General features: G+C 41.1%; 2 protein-coding genes and 1 long non-coding RNA gene across 4 annotated transcripts; all 3 read left to right on the plus strand.

Moving 5' to 3' along the window:
• Window positions 1–5,378: 5,378 nt before the first annotated feature.
• LOC135527976 (thyrotropin subunit beta-like) lies at window positions 5,379–6,849 on the plus strand. Its single transcript, XM_064956693.1, has 2 exons — window positions 5,379–5,531; window positions 5,929–6,849. Exons 1-2 carry the CDS (start codon window positions 5,379–5,381, stop codon window positions 6,208–6,210), a joined length of 435 nt encoding a protein of 144 aa, XP_064812765.1. The 3' UTR covers window positions 6,211–6,849.
• Window positions 6,850–7,149: 300 nt separating this feature from the next.
• Window positions 7,150–9,010, plus strand: LOC135527970 (uncharacterized). The gene is made up of 2 exons (XR_010453490.1): window positions 7,150–7,573; window positions 7,961–9,010. It is a non-coding gene; the product is annotated as an uncharacterized LOC135527970 (long non-coding RNA).
• A 6,795-nt stretch (window positions 9,011–15,805) lies between these two features.
• On the plus strand, window positions 15,806–22,646 carry LOC135540322 (mitochondrial glutamate carrier 1-like). 2 transcript variants are annotated; one of them, XM_064966910.1, is made up of 10 exons: window positions 15,806–15,914; window positions 17,164–17,297; window positions 17,522–17,647; window positions 18,464–18,519; window positions 19,856–19,946; window positions 20,086–20,204; window positions 20,311–20,503; window positions 20,636–20,790; window positions 20,900–20,975; window positions 21,112–22,646. In XM_064966910.1, the coding sequence occupies exons 2-10, from the start codon at window positions 17,275–17,277 to the stop codon at window positions 21,269–21,271; spliced, it is 999 nt and encodes a 332-aa protein (XP_064822982.1). In that variant the 5' UTR covers window positions 15,806–15,914; window positions 17,164–17,274; the 3' UTR covers window positions 21,272–22,646. The 2 variants fall into 2 exon arrangements, with proteins under 2 accessions (XP_064822982.1, XP_064822983.1); XM_064966911.1 differs by lacking the exons at window positions 15,806–15,914; window positions 17,164–17,297; window positions 17,522–17,647; window positions 18,464–18,519 and adding an exon at window positions 18,550–19,167.
• The last annotated feature ends 248 nt before the right edge of the window (window positions 22,647–22,894 follow it).

The following is a 22,894-nucleotide window of genomic DNA, read 5'->3' on the forward strand; positions in this document are numbered from 1 at the left end:
TCAGTTACATTTGTTTTAGTGTGAAATGTTGGATAGGGCACCATCAAAAAAAGTCCTCTCAGTTATAACCTTACACGAATATGAGAGAGAGGGATAATCCTCTCTACAATCATTAACTTCAAATGAAAACACTTGGAGATAAGGGACCATCCAGGATTGGTGTAAAACTGTTGGACGGATGGATATCTGTTCCCATCAATGCAGTAGATTATTTCATGTTCTGGAAGGCAGCATAGAGGGCTTACTACATGCCAATCAAGCATGTAGATTTTACAGTTGGGTTACGTTTATTTAAGATTGTGTAAAAAGAAAACAAGGAGAAAGCCAACATGGCATTTGGACATTGGGACAGACAAGAAGACTTGGTATAATATGAAAGATTTCAGATGAAAATAAGCCTGATAGAACAGGGAGACTTGACATCTGAAATGGAAACAACATTGATTCAACCAGTTTTTGCCCAGTGGGTACTTCTGGCTACAAGATTTACTTTAATCAGTCATGACCAGGTGTTCAGATTAAGTTAGGAACAGAACATTCATTGGCTTTGAGCCTACTCCTGAGGAACACTGAACAATTTGTTCCATTTATTGTTTAATTGCCACTAGTCTTATAGTGTTTCAATTTGTGGAATGTCACGTTGCCTTTGTGCTCCCAGTCAGGCTGTGATAACTCTACATGGTCTATATACACCATTCAAGCATCAGGTAGACAAAGTAGGCACAAGTCAATACAGGATTTACAACACTATTTTACCAAAAAAGGCTGACTTTTCAGTTTCTACGTGGGCTGGCACCTGTGTCTCACTGGGACATGGCTCTGGCGGCAGTGTGGTTAAGGTTAGGTTTCAATTCAGATTTCATGACTTTGTGGCTGTACCAGCTAGTGACCACAATGCAGAGCTTCCTCCAGAACAAGATTCACTATGAAAACCTGCTAAATTTGAGTCTACACCAGACTTCATAACATATCATCACAGTTCATAGAACTTTACAAATGAAACGCTACCATTTTATCTCAACTTAGTAGGCCTACTAATCTTAGGCCTAAAAGTATTGCACGTGCTCAATGAACAGCTGAATAAACTGTTCGTTCCAGCACACATGGAGCAGTCCAAATAAAAAACATTGAAGGAATTGACAGTAGACTCTAAAATGGAAATAAACCAATCTAAACATCTTGCTCAAGTGTAGTATGTCTGTGGGCTCTGCAAAGAACTCTGAATGAGAACGGTGTAGCCTAATGAACCTAATTACCATAAGCAAACGTTGATGAATGTTAAATTCACTCCTGTGATATATTTATCTGGGAATTTACACAAATGTTCCAAACAAAGGGCAAATAATTAACATAATGAAACAATGAATGTGCCCAAATTGGCAGGAAGCAGAAAGCACATGCATGGTAAGAGGAGCATAGCACTGCATATGCTTTCTGCTTCCTGCCAATTCAGACACATTCATTGTTTCATTATGTTAATCATTTGCCCTTTGTTTGGAGGAGAGGAAGAGGCGAAGCGAGAGGGTCATGGCTAGACCCAAGCGTCAGTTAACATGAACTTTATTGTCACGAATACCACCGAAGGTGGCTCCCCTTCCTGTTCGGGTGGCGCTCGGCGGTCCTCGTCGCCGGTCTATTAGCTGCCACCGATCCCTTTTTCCTTTTAGTTTGTTTCTGTCTAATTGTTTTCACCTGTTCCTTGTTGGGGTTTTAGGATGGGTGTTATTTAAGTTTGTTTAGCCCGCTGGTGTTTGTGTGGGCTTGTGGTTATTTTACGGTCGGAACTAGAAGCACAAGCATTTCGCTACACTCACATTAACATCTGCTAACCATGTGTATGTGACAAATAAAATAAAATTTTGATTTATGTGCTTGTTTTGATTATGAAAATGCTTCAAAATTCACAAAAAGTGGTGTTAGCTGATGAAGATATCCCTCTTGTGGTGTGGGGGCTGTGCTTTGGCAAAGTGGGTGGGGTTATATCCTTCCTGTTTGGCCCTGTCCGGGGGTGTCCTCGGATGGGGCCACAGTGTCCCTGACCCCTCCTGTCTCAGCCTCCAGTATTTATGCTGCAGTAGTTTATGTGTCGGGGGCCAGGGTCAGTTTGTTATATCTGGAGTACTTCTCCTGTCCAATTCGGTGTCCTGTGTGAATCTAAGTGTGCATTCTCTAATTCTCTCCTTCTCTCTCTCGGATGCCCCAGGACCTGAGCCCTAGGACCATGCCCCAGGACTACCTGACATGATGCCCCAGGACTACCTGACATGATGACTCCTTGCTGTCCCCAGTCCACCTGGCCGTGCTGCTGCTCCAGTTTCAACTGTTCTGCCTTATTATTATTCGACCATGCTGGTCATTTATGAACATTTGAACATCTTGGCCATGTTCTGTTATAATCTCTACCTGGCACAGCCAGAAGAGGACTGGCCACCCCACATAGCCTGGTTCCTCTCTAGGTTTCTTCCTAGGTTTTGGCCTTTCTAGGGAGTTTTTCCTAACCACCGTGCTTCTACACCTGCATTGCTTGCTGTTTGGGGTTTTAGGCTGGGTTTCTGTACAGCACTTTGAGATATCAGCTGATGTACGAAGGGCTATATAAATAAATTTGATTTGAAGATTGTCTCATAGAATAAAACGTATAAGATCACCTAAGCCTGTGTTTACCACAGACCTTCTTTTCGGTGTTTATCCAAAAACCCTCCAAAAACTTTATTCCCCCTGTAACGGTTTTCTTTTGATGAAGGAGAGGTGGACCAAAACGCAGCGTGGTGGTTATTCATGGTACTTTAATAAAGACACTATACATGAATACACTAACAAAACAAGAAATGTGAAAAAACCAAAACAGCCCTATCTGGTACAAACACAGCGATAGGAACAATCACCCACAAACACACAGTGAAACCCAGGCTACCTAAGTATGATTCTCAATCAGAGACAACTAATGACACCCGCTTCTGATTGAGAACCATACTAGGCCGAAACATAGAAATACCCAAATCATAGAAAAACAAACAGACTGCCCACCCCAACTCACGCCCTGACCATACTAAATAATGACAAAACAAAGGAAATAAAGGTCAGAATGTGACAGTACCACCCCCCCCTCCCCCAAAGGTGCGGACTCCGGCCGCAAAACCTTAACCTATAGGGGTCTGGGTGGGCGTCTGTCTGCGGTGGTGGCTCTGGCGCAGGACGCGGACCCCACTTCACCAACGTCTTAGTCCGCCTTCTTGTCCGCTTCCGTGGCCTCCTAACCACGGTGACCCTACTAAATGACCCCACTGGACTGAGGGGCGGAAGCTCTGGGCAGAGGGGCGGAAGCTCTGGGCTGAGGGGCTCTGGCGCCTCTGGGCTCTGGCGCCTCTGGGCTGAGGGGCTCTGGCGCCTCTGGGCTGAGGGGCTCTGGCGCCTCTGGGCTGAGGGGCTCTGGCGCCTCTGGGCTGAGGGGCTCTGTCGCCTCTGGGCTGAGGGGCTCTGGCGGCTCCCGGCTGACAGGCGGCTCTGGCGGCCCCCGGCTGACTGGCGGCACTGGCGGCCCCCGGCTGACTGGCGGCTCCCTGCAGACTGGCGGCACTGGCGGCGCTGGGCAGACTGGCGGCACTGGCGGCGCTGGGCAGACTGGCGGCACTGGCGGCGCTGGGCAGACGGGTGGCTCGGGCGGCGCTGGGCAGACGGGTAGCTAATGACACCTGCCTCTGATTGAGAACCACACTAGGCCGAAACATAGAAATACCCAAAATATAGAAAAACAAACATAGACTGCCCACCCCAACTCACGCCCTGACCATACTAAATAATGACAAAACAAAGGAAATAAAGGTCAGAACGTGACACCCCCATAGGCTTTGACCAACAAGCCATGGTCGGAGTTAGTGCCTACAAAAAGATGCCATAACTATTGCTTTCTATAGATCTCCATACAAAAAATCCCCACTTGGTCTGCTAACTGCTGAATTATCACGTGGACAGATATTGAGGATCCACTCCCGTCAAAATAGACAATAGATTTAGGCCTAGGGTTTCAAGCTTTGGTTGATTTCAAATGGAATCTATAAGTTAATAATAAATATGTTGGATTCACATCTCCATATCAACCAAAAATCAAGGTCAAAGAAAAGGATTAAATCAAATCAAACTGTATTTAAAGTTTCCAGCATCCGATGTCCAATAGGGCGGGCCGGGCCCCCTAAGGCCATAATGCCGGCCACACATGATGTATAGGAACATGTAGATGTGAAAGAATTTGATATGTAAGCTTGTTCCATCTCCAATGGTTGCATCTCCAATTTGCCCTCTAATAGGTTTGGTGTAATTTTCCCCTTAATGTAGACCCAATACTTAACAGATCCTATTCCTAGGTCAGAATAACATGTACGGGCCTCCTGAGTGGCGCAGCGGTCTAAGGCATCGCAGTGCTGGAGGCATCACTATAGACCCCCGAGCTCGTTGGGGAGCTGCAGCGTTGAGACAAGATTGACATTCTGGAGAAAAAGGGGGTATAAAGAAGTATAATATTTACATTTCAGTCATTTAGCAGACGCTTACCTAGGAGTTTGGTTTGGAGTTGTTTCTGGACCGGGCCAATCGGACTTCGCCACTTCGTTTTCTATTATGCTAACCAGTGAGATTGTCACATACAATATGTGACTGCTAAAAAAAAGAAGCTTATTATAAGGTTATTACAGGTTAAACCCTCACCCCACACATTACGGTACTGGAAGTTTGTAGTTATGGAGGGTGCCTATTATATAAATATTTTTTAAGTAGCCTTTCGTGAACTAACTTTTCCCCCCTTACCATCCCTGACTTTGCTGATATCTACTTTATTGAGGAAAATTGTACTTACCATGACTGTTATATGTGGTTGTCCCACCTAGCTATCTTCAGATGAATGCACTAACTGTAAGTCTCTCTGGATAAGAACGTCTGCTAAATGACTCAAATGTAATTATGTATGTCAACCTGATAATGGACCTGGAGACTCCTGTTACCACTCGGTCAGAGAGGGGAGATAATGGTCCAGTAGGATCAAGGTGGATTAGAATGCCTGTATAAAGAGCATCAGGCAGCATCATCAGGCCTGCAGGTGCCCAGCTCTACCAGGTGAGTGAGCAGAGCTGATCTGACAGGAACACTGCTTCAGCTTCTTTTGTCCAGCTATTGGTGCAGCCTTGCTGAAGGACCAAAATTAGTTTTATTTACAGGGCTTATCATATGTACAAACATCCATTTTTTGGACTAACTAACTAACTAACTAATATATATATATATATATATATATAAAATATATATTTGTTCATATTTTCTTCTTGACATTGACTTTAATTCCATGCAGGTTCTTGGTTGTATGACAGAAAGTTGTCGCTGCTTGCCAAATGGAATCGTCTGTGGCCATGTCTCCTTTGTGGTTCAGCCAAGCTGTCCCCATGTGTGTGCCCACGGACTACACTCTGTATGAGGAGAGACATGAATGTGACTTCTGTGTGGCCATCAATACTACCATTTGCATGGGTTTCTGCTACTCAAGGGTAAGCAGGCTACAAGCTGAACCTGACATTCTAAGTTTTCAACAAGAAAAAATCTGTAAAATCCACTCAGTTTAAAACGTTTATCCTCCCACAAAAACATGTTTTGTTTTCCCTTTATTTGATCAGCATAGAGATTAAGCATACTCTTTTACAAGACAGACCTGGCCATAATTGCAGGACACTAGTAGTTACAGACAAGGTCAATTATACAACATACCATGTGTGAATTATATCCTGTCACATGTTGTGGATTGGAGAAGCGATGATAAAATATATGTATTTAAACTTGAACTATGTAAGATTCCACTTGGCAGGCTGACCGTGAGGCATATTTGACCTACATCGCATGCATTTCATGTATATATGTTTAGCATGTGTCTGTGTGTGTGATAATCAGGACAGTAATATGAAGGAGCTGGTCGGACCACGATTCCTGGTCCAGAGAGGCTGTACCTATGACCAGGTGGAGTACCGTACAGTGATACTGCCTGGTTGCCCGCACCATGCCAACCCTCTCTTCACCTACCCCGTAGCCCTCAGCTGTTATTGTGGCACTTGCAACACAGACAGTGATGAGTGTGCCCACAAGGCCAGCAGTGGTGACGGCCCCAGGTGTACCAAGCCACTCAGACACATCTACCCATACCCTGGCCCGAACAACCTCATCCACCCCAACTAAATCCTCTCCCTTACGTGGACAGATGTAGGATCTTAATTTGAGCCGTTTTCTACAGCAGGAAAATAATTATTTAACAACAGGAAATGCTTATTATTATATGGATTATAGTTCATGGTCATTTTTTGTAGGGTTGATACATTTTTCGTTAGGCTAAATCATGCCTGACATTTTAAAGTGGAAATTACAAACTTTAGAAGCCTTTTTGCTGAGCATGAAAATGTTCAACAAGAGTGATCAAATTAAGACCCTGCATCTGTAGGATGGTTGTAATGACCATACTACCAACAGGGGAGGTAATGAGAAAGATCAGTTCAAATAAAGTTTATGGTCAATAGCCTACTCATTATCAAAATAGAACATCATTGTGCTTAGCATTGTGTTTATGTGTTTGTGGTGGATACATACCTGTAGCTACAGGGTGGTGGACGCCATGTATTGTGACATGTATACTGTCTGTTTTGTATCTGGATGTGCTTTTTAGTTTATTGCTATACTTACAATGGAGGCTGACCCTGGTATTTTCGTCTGCTTCCTGGGTTTGTCCTTCTCTGTCTGTCCTGTCCATTGACTCACTGAGCTATTTTGTTTACGTTGAACCAATACCATGAATGTAACTAGATTAAAGCTGAAGTCTGTAAATAGTTGTCAGTAATCTTAATTAATCACATCCTGTGTAGGAACACAGCTTGCTGTCACACTCAAAACACAACACAGACACACTGACAGCAACAACATAGTGATTAACAAGACCTTGGCAATGACTCCATGACTTTCCCTCCGTTGGCTTGATAATCTGATTGGAAATTATTTCTGTGTGAAATAATCATAGAGATATTAGCCTGTGCACTATTAAATTAAAAGAACATTCTAAATTCTAAAATGATTTAGTAGTAGTTTTGTCCAGAAAAATGAACACAAAATAGTATAATGAATTACTGTTTTATTTCACCAAGTGCACTCGATGAACAGACATTACTAACACACATCATAGAATGGGATTTCATACATTATCCTATCCATTCCTATCCAAAGTGCATCTGGTTATAACTTTAGTCTCGTGGGAGTGTATCACATGGGGCATGCGTGGTCAGAAATGAACAAAGGACATTTGGGGAGACAGCTGGTGGTCTATATATAAGTCACCAGCTCAGAGGGGGACATGTTATGCGCCTGTCATTTGGACTCCCTTTATCTCAATCAATGCTTAATCTGATATTATGAATTTTCCATACCTTATGTTGTAATCCAGTCGGTGTCAATGTGACAAGGGTCATGACATGATGATGACTCAAAGAGGGAAACCACAGGGCAGGGAGAGGTAAGGAGGCTTAGATGGAAATGCTGAGTGATTCGTGCTTTTGAGGTTAGTTCGGTTTGATTATCAAAACATGTACTGAGGTCCTCGATTTCTGTTTCGATAAAACATGTTTTACATTAAATGCATTGTGAATTTTGTGGGTTGAATGCTAACACAGAATAAAACAATGAATATAAGTCCCATGATTTATTCACATTACTTTAATAGAATACTTTAGTTGTGCATATTACATTTGTTTTATGTGATGACTTTATTATTTCATTCAGAGTCATCATCTCATCTCTATAGAGCTGCTACCTATGCTGTCTGACAAAAATCCCTATTTTGTAGTTCTTCAACGTAAATAAGGAATACGTTTATGACTACAGGTCGACCGGTTAATCCAAATGGCCGATTTCAAGTTGTCATAACAATCGTAATCCGCATTTTTAGACGCCGATTATATTGCAATCCACGAGGAGACAGCGTGGCAGGCTGACCACCTGTAACGTGAGTGCAGGCAGCAAGGAGCCAAGGTAAGTTGCTAGCTAGCATTAAACTTATCTTATAAAAACAATTAATCTTAACATAATTACTACTTAACTACACATGGTTGATGATATTACTAGTTTAACTAGCTTGTCCTGCGTTGCATATAATCAATGTGGTGCCTGAAATTGTGTCACTTCTCTTGCATTCAGTGTAAGCAGAGTCAGGGTACATGCAGCAGTTTGTGTCGCCTGGCTCGTTGCGAACTGTGTGAAGAATATTTCTTCCTAACAAAGACCGTAATTAATTTGCCAGAATTTTACATAATTATGACATAACATTAAAGGTTGTGCAATGTAACAGCAATATTTAGACTTAGGGTTGCCACCCGTTTGATAAAATAGGGAACGGTTCCATATTTCACTGAAATAATAAATGTTTTGTTTTTGAAATGATAGTTTCCCGGATATGACCATATTAATGAGCTAAGGCTCGTATTTCAGTGTGTTTATTATATTATAATTAAGTCTATGATTTGATAGAGCAGTCTGACTGAGCGGTGGTAGGCAGCAGCATGCTCGTAAGCATTCATTCAAACCGCACTTTCCTCCGTTTGCCAGCAGCATTTCGCAATGCTTGAAGCACAGCACTGTTTATGACTTCCAGCCTATCAACTCCCGAGATTAGGCTGGCAATACTATAGTGCCTATAAGAACATCTAATAGTCAAAGGTCTATGAAATACAAATGGTATAGAGAGAAATAGTCCTATAATAACCACAACTTAAAACTTCTTAACTGTGAATATTGAAGACACATGTTAAAAGGAACCACCAAGGAACTTAAACGTGAGCTTTTTTACATGGTACATATTGCACTTTAACTATCTTCTCCAACACTGTGTTTTTGCATTGTTTAAAACAAATTGAACATGTTTCATTATTTATTTGAGACTAAATTGATTTTATTTATGTATTATATTAAGTTAAAATAAAAGTGTTCATTGTTCATTAAGTATTGTTGTAATTGTCATTATTATAAATATATATAAAAAGAGGCAGATTAATCGGTATCTGCTTTTTTTGGGTCCTCCAATAATCGGCATCGGTGTTGAAAAACCATAATCGGTCGACCTCTATTTAAGACTGCTGAATACCAAACTTAGATTTTTATTTTTTATTTTTACTTTATTTTTTTTATTTTTACTTTATTTAACCAGGTAGGCTAGTTGAGAACAAGTTGTCATTTGCAACTGCGACCAGACAAAGATAAAGCATAGAAATTTGACACATACAACATGGAATAAACAAAACATAGTCAATAATACAGTAGAACAAAAGAAAAAAAAGTCTATATACAGTGAGTCAACTTCTTAAAACATTTTCAGCCTGGGACCCAAATTTAGAAATTCTGTTTTAATGGGCCCCAAGCTTATAAAAACATGTAAATATGTGTACATTGCATTGTCCTAATGCCTAAACCAAATGCAATATAGACAAAAACAAATAACAATTAAATGAAATAACCATATAAATAGCTATCCATGTGTATTGGTCCCCATTAAAAACACTATTTCATATCTGTCTAGGTTGGAACTGTTGCTGTTAAATACAAGACATCACTTTCATTCTGAACTGGAATAAACAACAATAATTTATACAGTAAGATGTACAGTAGACCTGATTATTTTTCATCTGTACTGTTACTTAGGGTTGCAGTATCGCTAGCAAGCTTGCTTTGCCTAACGTTTACGTAAGCTAGCTAACTATTAGCTGTGTACAATGTTGTTTAAGAGAAACTCACATCGACTACTATGAGAGATAGTAATCCCTTATTTCTGCTAACAGTGTCATCATTAACTGTTATAAAATGACAATAATGCCTTGCTAGCTGATTTACTCTACCACTGTCAAAGCACTGTTTCCTGTAGTATTCTGCCCTGTTCTGAAAAAAGTCCCAGTTTACCGTCATGCAGTGGATGTTTGGTCGGGACGTGTCGTTCTTTTGTTCGTTTTGAGACTCATTACTGAGCACTTCCTTCACAAAATACATTATGGCGCTCCTTGTTATTTCTCATAGTTTGCATGAAACCAAGAGAGAGAAACTCATAGCCGTATTGCATTTCATGAGGCTAGCTTGAGTCAATTAGATAACAGCGGTGAGTGACGGCAAGTGGAATGACAAGTCAGTGGCTGACAGCGCTTCATCTGCTGCTGAACGACAGCGCCGCAGCGTATGTGTCGCGGAGTGATCTTCAAGGAAACTGCCGGAAAAAGATCAGGTATACCACGAGGCACACACACGTCTTTGTCTCACTCGCGCATCTGCAAAACAGAGGAGAGGCAACGCTGCTAAGGAGAGCGCACTGAACAGTGGGCGCAGTTGCACTTGGCCAAATCAATTGTAGTAACTCATGAAATAATTATACATTTACTCTGACACGTCGCGACCCACAATTACATGGAACCCAAGCCGGCTGCGCGCGTGCGCTATCGTGCATACATTATTTTGCCTCCCCACACCAAACACAATCATTACACCGATCATGGCGATTTAGCTAGTTAGCTTGCACTTGCTAGCTAACGTTAATTTGTCATATTTAGCTAGTTTGCTGTTTCTAGCTAATTTGTCCTGGGATATTATGTTTATTTACCTGAAATGCACAAGGACCTCTACTCTGAAAATTCATCAACACATAAAAGTCCTTCCAGGCTTTTTCATTGTTTAATTTATATAGTGATCCATCTAAACTTTCATTGTATTGCCATGACTACCATGAGCAGTTCAGGGCCTCCCGCATTACTAAAGTGACGAGTGATCCATTTAATAACTTGGCCAATGATTTCAAGTCTGTATGTAGGCTACAGCCTCACTGTGTTACTATGGCCATGGGATAGGAGCTATATTTCAGTCTCTCGGTCCCAGCTTTCCTGAGGTTGAAGTAGCGCTATTGCGCCTTCTTCACCCCACTGTCTGTGTAGGTGGACTATTTCAGTTTGTCCGAGATGTGTACACAGAGGAACTTAAACCTTTCCACCTTCTTCACTGCTGTCCCGTCAATGTGGATAGGGGGATGCTCATTTTGCTGTTTCCTGAAGTCCACGATCATCTCCTTTGTTTGGTTGACGTTCAGTGAGAGGTTGTTTTCCTGACACCATACTCATTACATTACATTTAAGTCATTTAGCAGACGCTCTTATCCAGAGCGACTTACAAATTGGTGAATTCACCTTCTGACTCCAGGTATCCTCACCTCCTCCCTATAGGCTGTCTCATCTGTGTTGGTAATAAAGCCTATTACTGTTGTGTCGTCTGCAAACTTGATGATTGAGTTGGAGGCGTGTGTGGCTACGCAGTCATGGGTGAACAGGGAGTACAGGAGGGGGCTGAGCATGTACCCTTGTGGGACACCCAGTGTTGAGGATCAGCAAAGTGGAGATGTTGTTTCCTACCTTCACCACCTGGGGGCGGCCCATCAGGTAGTCCAGGACCCAATTGCACAGGGCAGGGTTGAGACCCAGTACCTCAAACTTAATGATGAGCTTGGAAGGTACTATGGTGCTGAATGCTGAGCTGTAGTCAATGAACAGCATTCTTACATAGGTATTCCTTTTGTCTAGGTGGCAGTGTGCAATGGCAATCGCATCATCTGTGGACCTATTGGGGTGGTACGCAAATTGAAGTGGGTCTAGCGTGACAGGTAAAGCACTTCAGGATGACAGAAGTGAGTGCTACGGGGAGATAGTCATTTAGTTCAGTTACCTTTGCCTTCTTGGGTACAGGAACAATGGTGGCCATCTTGAATTATGTGGGGATAGCAGACTGGGACAGGGAGAGATTTAATATGTCCGTCAACACACCAGCCAGCTGGTTAGGGATGTTGTTTGGGTCAGCAGCCTAGCGAGAATTAACATGTTTAAATGTCTTACGTCGGCCACGGAGAAGGAGAGCCCACAATCCTTGGTAGCGGGCCACCATGGTGGCACTGTATTATCCTCAAAGTTGGCAAAGTATGTGTTTAGTTCGTCTGGAAGCAAGACGTTGCTGTCCGTGATGTGGCTGGTTTTCTTTTTGTAGCTCGTGATTGTCGGGAGACTCTGATACACATGGCTCATGTTTGAGCCGTTGAATTGTGACTCCAATTTGTCTCTATACTAACATTTTGCTTGTTTGATTGCCTTGGGGATGGAATATCTACACTGTTTGTATTCTGCCATATTCCCAGTCAACTGTCCATGGTTAAATGCAGTGGTTCACGCTTTCAGTTTTGTGCGAATGCTGCTATCTATCCATGGTTTCTGGTTAGGGTAGGTTTTAATAGCCACAGTGGGTTACAACATCTCCTTCACACTTCCTTATAAACTCACTCACCGAATCAGCGTATAAAACAATATTATTCTCTGAGGCCACGGGTACGTCCTGATTGAGTTTATGCCTATAGGAAGGGAGGAGCAAAATGGAGTCGTGGTCAGATTTTTCGAAGGGAGGGCGAGTGAGGTCCTTGTAAGCAGTGCGGAAGTTAGAGTAGCAGTGATCCAGTTTTGCCAGCATGAGTGCTACAATTAATATGCTGATAGAATTTAGGTAGCCTTCTTCTCAAATTTGCTTTGTTAAAATCCCCAGCTACAATAAATGCAGCCTCAGGATATATGTTTTCCAGTTTACATAAAGTCCAGTGAAGTTCCTTGAGGGCCGTCGTGGTGTCGGCTTGAGGCGGGATATACACCGCTGTGACAATAACCGACGAGAATTCTCTTGCGCAATATTACGGTCGGCATTTGATTGTGAAGGATTCTACGTAAGGTGAACAAAAGGACTTGAGTTACTGTATGTTGTTAGAATTACACCATGAGTCGTTAATCATGAAACATACACCCCAGCCCTTCTTCTTCCCAGAGAGATGTTTATTTCTGTCGGCGCAATCCTCTGTATCCATCTGCAAATAGATTTTTTTTCAGCAGGATAATGCTCCATGCTACAAGGCTAGGATTGCCCAGGAATGGTTTCACAAACATGACAGTGAATTCAGCTTACTGCAGTGACCTGCCCAGTCATCAGATATCAATCCAATTGAGCATCTTTGGGATGAGATGGAATGAGCTATTTGGATTAGAGATCCACTACCAGCCAACTTGACAACTGTGGGAAGCACTGGAGTGAACATGGGCCAGCAGCCCTGTGGAATGCTTTCGACACCATGTAGAGTTCATGCCCAGACGAAGTGAGACTGTTTCGATAGGTACAACTCAGTATTAGGAAGGTGTTCTTAATGTCATATACACTCAGTGTATACGCCATTTAGCAGCCATTTTTGTCTAAATCGAGTCATGACTTACAGTGGTGTGTGCATTCATTTGACATAACATCATGTTTTTATTGTGGAGAAAGAAACAATAAAACATTTTGAAACTTATTTGACATCTCATTGGTTTAAAGCAACATACATATATATTTTTTTACCTAGGCAAGTCAGTTAAGAACAAATTCTTATTTACAATGACGGCCTACCCCGGCTGACACTGTGCCAATTGTGCCCCACCCTATGGGACTCACAATCTCAGCCAGTTGTGATACAGCCCAGGATCAAACCAGGGTCTGTAATGACGCCTCTGGCACTGAGATGCAGTGCCTTAGACTGCTGTGCCACTCAGAGCCCCCAGATATGACTGAAACCCATGACTGATTGTTTAGATATGTTAATAATGTAGACACATGTAACCTTGATGGGATGTTCATGTGACTTGCCTGAGATTCCTTCCATATATGTATTTCAGAGAACATGCAATGAATCTCACTTACAGCAGTGATGCTAAATAAAAGATTTGATTCAATATTTATGTTTTAAAGATGTTTTGTGATTTAAGGACTTTATGACTTGTTTTAAAAAGAAAAAGCATTCGTAATTTAACATTAGACATCTTTTATAACATCCCTTACTTACCCAGCTCGTCTTTGACCCTTGACCCTGTGTGTTGGCTCCTGTACTGTGGTGGCTAATGATTGGAATATAAATTAATGAACAGTTAAGCATCATTGTCTGTGTTTGCTTTCCTATGTTAAGGATTATACATTGACGTTATGTTAGGGATTATAGCACTGCAAACATCCAACTCTTTGTAATTGTTTTATTTGGCACAAGGACATTCCGATAATTCAAGTCTCATTCACTCAGTTATGGTTAGCATTATTTTGGATAGCTTAATGTAAACCATTTTATATAATCCCCCTTTCATGCTTTTGTAAAAAAAAATCCCTACATGCAGTGCAGTTCAATTTCAATGATCCTGTCCTAGTTAATGTGTAGGCCTATTAAAAAGCAGTTGAAGAGTCTACCCATAGTAATGAATAAGATAAGGATCTCTGTGATCCTACCCATCTGATATATTTGACTCCTCATGCCATGTAGGATTTGGCCTTTGTCTATGTAGCTGATGTGAAATGGCTAGCTAGTTAGCGGTGGTGCGCGCTAGTGGCGTTTCAATCGGTGACGTCACTTGCTCTGGGACCTTGAAGTAGTGGTTCCCCTTGCTCTGCAAGGACCCTGGCTTTTGTGGAGCGATGGGTAACGATGCTTCGAGGGTGACTGTTGACGTGTGCAAAGCGTCCCTGGTTGGTGCCCAGGTCGGGGCGAGGGGACGGGCCTAAAGTCTATACTGTTACATCTATATTAAGAAAACTACTATACCAATAACACACTAAGTTTAAAGTTGTATTAGTCCTATCTTATGTGGAGAAAGTCTGTGCAATGTCCAATCATAGGTCTCTACCCAGTGGTGTGAAGTACTTAAGTAAAAATGCTCAGTATTTTTTACTTTTACTCCTCTATATTCATCAAGAAAACAATGTAGTTTTTACTCCATACATTTTCCCAGACACCAAACGGATTAGTTCTGTTTTGAAAGCTTAGCATGACAGGAAAATGGTCCATTTATCAAGATAATATCCCTGGTCATCCCTACTGCCTCACAGACTCACAAAACATACATGCTTCATTTGTAAATTATGTCTGAGTGTTGGAGTGTGCCTCTGGTTATCGCTGAATTTAAAAAACAAGAAAATGGTACCTTCTGGTTTGCTTAATTTTAAATAATTCATACATTTACTTTTGATACTTAAGTATATTTTAGCAATTACATTTACTTTTGATACTTAAGTAAATATGAAACCAAAAACCTTTAGTACTCAAGTAGTTTTCTATCTGGGTGACTTTCACTTTTACTTGAGTCCTTTTAAGGTATCTTTACATTTATGCAAGTATGACACTTTGGTACTTTTTTAACCACTGCCTATACCAAAGATACTTTTAACTAACCCTCTGTGTATCTACTCTCTGGCTCTGGGAAGATGTAAGTAGGAACTGATCTTGGATGAATAATCTTGTTGATGTTACAATCCCCAAATCTTCATGAAAATTCCAAACTGACCTTAGATCAGCACCCAGGGGCAACTTCAGCCTTTAATCCCAGCCACTTCTTACAATTCAATTTAATACGTGGATTTATTGGCCAAAGCACGTGAAATAGTTCATGAACAGAAGTGAAATAAACAATAACAAATGTACAGTAAACATTACACTCACAAAAGTTCCTGAAAAATAAAGACATTTCAAATGTCATATTAGGTCGATATAAAGTGTTGTAAGGATGTGCAAATAGTTAAAGTACAAAAGGGAAAATAAATAAACATTGGTTGTATTTACAACTAACGAAATAAAAGGACAAATGAACCGTCAATATGTACATTTGAAAACGACGATTGGATAAATTTGAACTCTCGTTGCGACGAGTTGGCCCCGCCTTCATATTTAATTGAGTAATGGAATTTTCCAGTATGTCATTCAGCAAGTTTCACAACTAACGACAAGACAGACGATACTTTTACGCACTAGAACGACATATCTCATCTGACATTTATTTCAGGTGAGTGTCTTTCGCGTTATCAAATATAATTATTAGCTAATGCATCACTGGATTGACACTTTCTATGTCATCGTTGCTCAATTTCTTATAATGCATTATTGAAAGAGGAACTGCCGCGGCTAGCTAGTTAAAGTTAGGTAGCAAGTTAACACTAGCTTGCTCTGAGTGCAATTAAACAAGCTATTCGAATTTTAAGTATTATTATTATTATGTTTATACATAGATAAACTTGATTAATAATCTTACAGCAACGTTATATATCTACGGAAGATACTGAATTAACGTTGGCAAACGCCATTTCCGCATAAATAACAGCTAACTAATTTAGCTAGACTTGGTAACTTAATTAGCTAAGTAAATAAGGCGCAATCGTAATGAAACATATTCTTGCTATTGAATTATATTACGTAGGGAAAATTATAATACAATAGTAGCTAGTTAAGTTAATGGACGGGGCTGGCAAAAATGTAGCTAACATTTTTATACTTGTTCGTAATGGTCCCCCGTGGGAATCAAACCCACAACCCTGGCTTTGCAAGGTCCATGCTCTACTAAATGATCTAGTATGTGGTGCAATGATTCACCATACGCTATAGTTTAAAGGCTATACTGTGCATAATACTTAATATTAATATTTAAGTTCTTTACCAACATTGGAGTAAAACAAGCTTATATTTTGGGTTCTGATGGGGTATGACAGTTGAACTAAGCTCATAAGTAATATTCTTCAACAACCAATGGCTGTGTGTGTGTATATACATATTGTGTAGTGAATATAGTGTATGTGTGTTTGAAAATTAATGTAGCAAATAAGGATTCTAGCTTTAAATGAAAGTGAAATAGCTAACTAAAGTTAATTATTAAACTGGTTTGGGTGTAGTAAAGTTACAAGTTAGACTCAAGTTGAATCTTGTTCACGTCCTGACCTGGAATGTCTTTCACCCTAGCAACTGTGCCAAAGATACTGGAGTTGATGCCTCAGGGTCATGCAAACTGATGCCCAAATATAGACTTCCTGTTACTGAGCGTGTATTGAGATTCACTTTTCACTTCCAGTAAAAGGCAGGTTGTAAACCCTCGTGATCCTTTGAGGTGTGAGTGGGTGGAGATTATCCAAGGGGCATGTTGCTGTATGTGTGTGGGATAGGCTTTGTGTGTATTACGTTTAATTTTGCGTGTGTGTACTCGTGCTCAGGACTCTGACATGCTTGTCTATATATAAATAATCTCCCTGGCTCTTCCTCTCCAGAACTCTAGCAGCAGCTCATCAGCACTTGATCTACTGACCACTACGATCGACTTACGACTAGCTAAGATATCACGGTTCCGTTCTACATCTGCTACCTATCTGAAAGTTACCATGGCTCACCAGCAGCAGATCAGGTACTGTAACTGTGGCTTTCTCTCATCTGTCTTCAGCGTCTTTCACTTTTTTACTCAATATATGCAATATCTAGAGAGTTGCTTAGTTTCAGTGTTAGTAACCCAGGAAAATGTTTTCATAAATGTATCCTTTATGTTTTATCTATTTCAAGTGCCTTGAAGGTGTGTGTGTGTGTGTGTAATGCCAATCTCAACCTAATCTCAAGCGGTTTTATTTTTTCCAGCCTTCCCGCTAAACTGATCAATGGTGGTATTGCTGGTATTGTTGGGGTCACCTGTGTGTTTCCCATCGACCTTGTAAAGACCAGGTTACAGAACCAGAGGCAAGGTCATCAGATCTACAAGAACATGTGAGTCTGTCCTCCCTTTTCATGTCATGCTGTGTGGCTGCATAGCTAAATCTTGATAGTTACATTCATTTGACCGTTTTTAAAAACACCACAAAGGACATGGAATTACACTAATATAGGATGGGATATCTTGATGTGCGGGTGCTGTTGTGAGAGCATATACTTGTGCCCGGCTTTGTCCCATGTCTGTGACGACCGACTGCCGTCATTGGTTCATTCTTCCTGTTGAGTAATCCTGAGGAATGTGTGAGGGGAGTGGAAATTTCCTATTGCTCTGTGCCCACATTCAGTTGGCATCTCCACCCTAAACCCCTTGATGTTACTTAGATAAAACAGACAGTAAGAACTATAAGCCTGGTGCAGTAATTGTGTAACTGCCGATTATGGATTGTCCATCATGAAAAATAGTTGACAATTTACTTGATAGCAGCAAATGGATATAAGCCTGGTTTACATCAAACAGCTTATATAAGCAGAGACGAGGGGAGGCAAAACTAGGCAGTTCTAGAATATTGTGGAACAGACATCTGACTGAAGATGGGACGTCTAGGCATTAAAAAAGATGGACACTTGTGGTCTAGTCCGCTTCCGCCATAACATGGACTCTTTACACCGTGATGAGACTTTTGTTGCTATTGTAACAGTTCTAAACGGTGACTGTAGTCATTTGCCTGACAAATAACCTTCACCAAAAATTCCATTACCGTCACAGCCCCACCTACACGAACGAGTAGGTGGATCTGCTCCCTCGCGAGCCCGAAGGAAGAAGACGTGATAAATTTCCTTCATTCTGACATGTTGTGTTTTCTCTCTTAGGCTGGACTGCCTCGTTAAGACTGTTCGATCAGAAGGATACTTTGGCATGTATAGAGGTAAGTCATTACATGTTTTGTCCTAGTTTTATAGTACGGGTTCTATATTTAGTCAACAAGGGGGTTATTAGTGAAATTGTGACCGATTTCTAAGAAAATTATTTTAAGCTATAACTGATCTGGATTTAATTATTTGCTTAAAGTGAAAGCAGTCAAGTTGCTGTTCAATCACAATCAATGCAGTATTTTCTCATTGTTGATGTCAGTAATTATATTCTGATGTGATCTCAAAAGTTGATTGATTGTCACTGCATTGTACTTATGCAGTGATGTTTAAATGCATCATTAGAAATTGGCTTGTTTCTTTGTACTCATTTATTTAGATTTGAATGAATGACAAATGGTAGAATATTCTCCAAACCTTTTAAAAGTGAATGGTCTAATTTTCAATTGATGACATGATTGATGCAATGTTCACAGTGAAATGCATTACTTTAGCTGTACAGAAACTAAATACTGTATGAGACACATTTGTGTTGGGCAACATCATGTCTTTTGTGGACAGTCAGTTGGAGTTAGTTTTATGGGACTCTTTGTGTGAGGAATGCTATTCTTTTTTTTTTTTGCATCTGTTTTTTTTCCATGTTACAGACCTGGGTCCCCCTGGGAAATTGAACGGCTAGCCGATATGGCACAGCCACACTGAAGGCAAATCATTTAATGGTTCTTACAATAATGCTTTATTTCAACGAGGCAACCATTTCCCATTTGTTCAAAATTTTGCTCCTTCATGTCTTCATATCAGTGAACCTGTTCTTTCTGCTTTCGACTCCTTTCGCGTACTGACTTTTCACCAACACTTGTGACCATTGCCAAACAATGTATGTCGTAGTAATGGCGGCTAAGGTGACTTTGATTCTCGTCTATCCATTTCCCACTGGCATGTAGGCTAGCCTATGTCTTAATGTAAAGTCTTCTTCCCACATTTCTTTTCTTAAGAGAAGTTGGTCTTCCAGTAAATTAGCCTAAGCTTTTTTCATTTTCTCCTGGAACTTACTGTCTTCTTTGCATCCCCTTCTAGTGTCTGATCTCTGTTCGCATTCCTGTTCTGCTTGCTTCTCATCATGTTTCTCAAGTTTTAATGTAACTCATTAGGTTGACTTATGAAATAATCCCCCTCCATGATCATGCCAGAGCAGCCATCCTGTGTGCTTCTTGTCTATTTAATTTAGGAACGTGTGTATTAGATTGATAGCTATTACTGTACAGTCAATGGCATTGCATACTTAAATGGATCGATGGTGGCGGGGAATGTTTTTAGTTGTAACTTTTCCTTGTAAACGTATTTTGATGTATGATTTAAGGTTTGACTAATGTTCATTTGTTTTGTCTTCAGGTGCTGCTGTGAATCTGACCTTGGTCACTCCTGAGAAGGCCATCAAACTAGCTGCAAATGACTTCTTCCGCCAGCATCTTAGCAAAAATGGGTAAATTACAGTTGCATTTTGGACTGTGAAGACGGTAGATTTAAGAGTACAGTGTAGCTAATAGATATATAATGAAGTGTCCAACTACCAATCCTATCCCATGGATGGATGCTTTCTAACCTCTGACTCCTTGTTGCAGGAAAGGCTTGACAGTGTTTAAGGAGATGTTGGCAGGTTGTGGTGCAGGCATATGCCAAGTTGTCATTACGACTCCTATGGAAATGCTTAAGATTCAACTTCAGGACGCAGGGAGGCTAGGTAAGCAAGTACACCGTATTGATTGATGGAAGTTATGTTACATGTGATTCCTACAGCGGCAAATATATCTTGTGCAAGTATATTCATGTCTTTTTGTTCCTCCCAGCGGCTCAGCAGAGAATGCCAGCCATGAAGTCTCCTACTAAGCTGGCTGCCACTAACACAGTGCTGAGCAGGTCCTACAATGTGGGGCCCAGTCCTGCAGCCAGGGCAGTGTCTGCTACCCAGATTGCCCGGGACCTTCTGCACACACAAGGTATCCAGGGCCTCTACAAAGGCCTCGGGGCCACCCTCATGAGGTAAGAGCTTCTTACACATTCATGTAAAGTCAAAGGCCTGAAGTCATTTTTATTGGGGCTACTAGGCTAGAAAAATTGGAATAGCTTTAGAAAACAGATTTACAAACCAGTAAAATACTTCTTGTCTTTCAGGGATGTTCCCTTCTCCATGGTCTACTTCCCACTGTTTGCCCACCTTAACCGGCTGGGCCAGCCATCTCGAGATGAATCCGCACCCTTCTACTGGGCTTTCTTGTCTGGCTGTCTGGCTGGCTCCACTGCAGCTGTGGCAGTCAATCCTTGTGATGGTGAGTCTGGAATCTGTCTCCATTTGTGACCCACTTCTATTAAGCTAGCGGATGGGTATTTTTTTCTTCTTTTTTTTCTGGTCTAAAAAGTTCCCGCTCTTTATTTCAGTTGTAAAAACGAGATTGCAGTCTCTGAGCAAAGGGGCCAATGAGGAGAGCTACAACGGTGTGGTTGACTGCGTCAGGTAGAGAGTCACTCTTTAATCATGCTATTCCCTGACTTTGAACTCTTTGCAACTATACAACCAGTGTGCTCGAAAAATTGATTTACACACATTCCTGAAATTCAAGCAGTGTTTTATTTCCTTTCTCTCCCTGCAGTAAGATCATGCGTAAGGAGGGTCCCTTTGCCTTTCTGAAGGGAGCAGGATGCAGGGCGCTGGTCATTGCTCCTCTCTTCGGCATTGCACAGGTCATGTACTTTATTGGCATCGGAGAGTTCATCCTGGACCAGTCACCTTTCAACTACGTGTCTGCATGAGACAAGACCAACACTACCTGGCTGTGCATGGGACTTTCTCACACGTTGCATGAAGAAGTATCTCAGCAAAATACTGGCAGCTATATTCCATCAGTATTTGGTACAGAAAAAATAAACTACGTAAGACAGGTGTCTGTCAGAGCTTTGGATCCTAGAAAAGAGAAAATAAAAAAACATTCTATAGTTCTTGACTTCCTGTATGGTCCAACAGCTGTACTGCACTTCCTCCAAATATTTTCCTGGCTTATTTAATGGGCTGTGAACAACGATTGTACTTGAAGGTGTCAGTTTGCTGAACTGCGGACCATGAAGTGCTGCAGTGGCACTGGCTGGGGAGTCTCCCTGGTTCCTCTCCCTCTGAGGGGTCATTTCAACACAAACAACTGAACGTTTTTTCATCGATTTTTGTTTTCTTTATCCATTGTTTATCTAAGAAATATTTGATAATTTATGATTCCACTTTTGTGCTGTTGGTTGAATGCCATAGTGGTGTAAAGATGTGTATAGGTCACAGGAGGTTGGTGGCACCTTAATTGGGGAGGACGGGCTCGTGGTAATGGCTGGAGTGGTGTCATACACTTGGTTTCCATGTGTTTAATTCCATTTGTTCCATTCCAGACATTATGAGCCGTCCTCCCCTCAGCCTCCATCTGTGAAGGTATTTCATAGCCTCTCATGTTTTTGCAGTCATGTGATTTCAAGCTATCAATCTGATTGACACATTTGAATTGTTAATTTAACTGTGGTCGATTGAGAAGGCTAAAGAAACACGTTAGAATTAGCTTTTTAATGTGTTTTTTTTTTCAAAAGAAACCTCTTCAACTCGCATTTCACTGAAGTTTAGTTTGAGACAGGGACCAAGCACCTAGGGGTTATTCCACAGCTACACCTCATGGTTCATTGCCATAGACACTCACATCTTAGTTTATTTTTTACATTTTAAATACTTGAATCATTTATATTATGCATATTTATACATACATATACAGTAAGGTTGTGAAGTGGTCTGTTACTTCAGGGCTATAGACAATAGTTCAATAATTGTGTTTATTTTATTAATGACATGCCCCTAAATGCAATGCACATGGTTTTGTATTTGCCTTAGCTGAGTGGATTGGCATTTTTCTCAGACTGACTGAGCCTGACAAATAGCATCACCGACGCTATCTGCACCAGGTCATCTAACAAAGGAAATGACTGTTATATCACTTTATGTTGTATGTCTAATTTTGATTTGTATGTATTTAAGTGATGCCCAAGTTGACACACAACCTGCAGTCCTGACTGTTATATCCACGGGTCAGGCAGGTTTAGGTTCATGCAATGTGTGGATGAAGGGCGGGTTGAATAAAGAGAACAATGTATTTAAAAAAAATCCATACATGTATACTTCTTGTGCAGTTCATCTAGTTTACATTGAGGTGTAACGCACTGTACTTAACACGCAGCGCCATAATGTTATGACACTCATAACCATGTCATAATACACATATACATATGCACAAAAGTATGTGGACAGCCCTTCAAATTAGTGGATTTGGCTATTTTGTCCACAGCTGTTGCTGACCGGTGTATAAAATCGAGCACACAGCCATGCAATCTCCATAGACAAACATTGGCAGT

This window comes from Oncorhynchus masou, chromosome 5, assembly GCF_036934945.1.
Source record: "Oncorhynchus masou masou isolate Uvic2021 chromosome 5, UVic_Omas_1.1, whole genome shotgun sequence".
Classification (NCBI taxonomy): domain Eukaryota; kingdom Metazoa; phylum Chordata; class Actinopteri; order Salmoniformes; family Salmonidae; genus Oncorhynchus; species Oncorhynchus masou.

What these genes read in the sequence shown, in the direction of transcription:
- LOC135527976 (XM_064956693.1), top strand. Translation starts at nt 5,379, where the DNA reads ATGGAATCGTCTGTGGCCATGTCTCCTTTGTGGTTCAGCCAAGCTGTC. An exon ending in TGGGTTTCTGCTACTCAAGG is followed by an intron (nt 5,532 to 5,928) that starts GTAAGCAGGCTA and finishes TGTGATAATCAG; the next exon opens with GACAGTAATATGAAGGAGCT.
- LOC135540322 (XM_064966910.1), top strand. Translation starts at nt 17,275, where the DNA reads ATGGCTCACCAGCAGCAGATCAG. An exon ending in ATACTTTGGCATGTATAGAG is followed by an intron (nt 18,520 to 19,855) that starts GTAAGTCATTAC and finishes TTTTGTCTTCAG; the next exon opens with GTGCTGCTGTGAATCTGACC. An exon ending in GGCAGTCAATCCTTGTGATG is followed by an intron (nt 20,791 to 20,899) that starts GTGAGTCTGGAA and finishes TCTTTATTTCAG; the next exon opens with TTGTAAAAACGAGATTGCAG.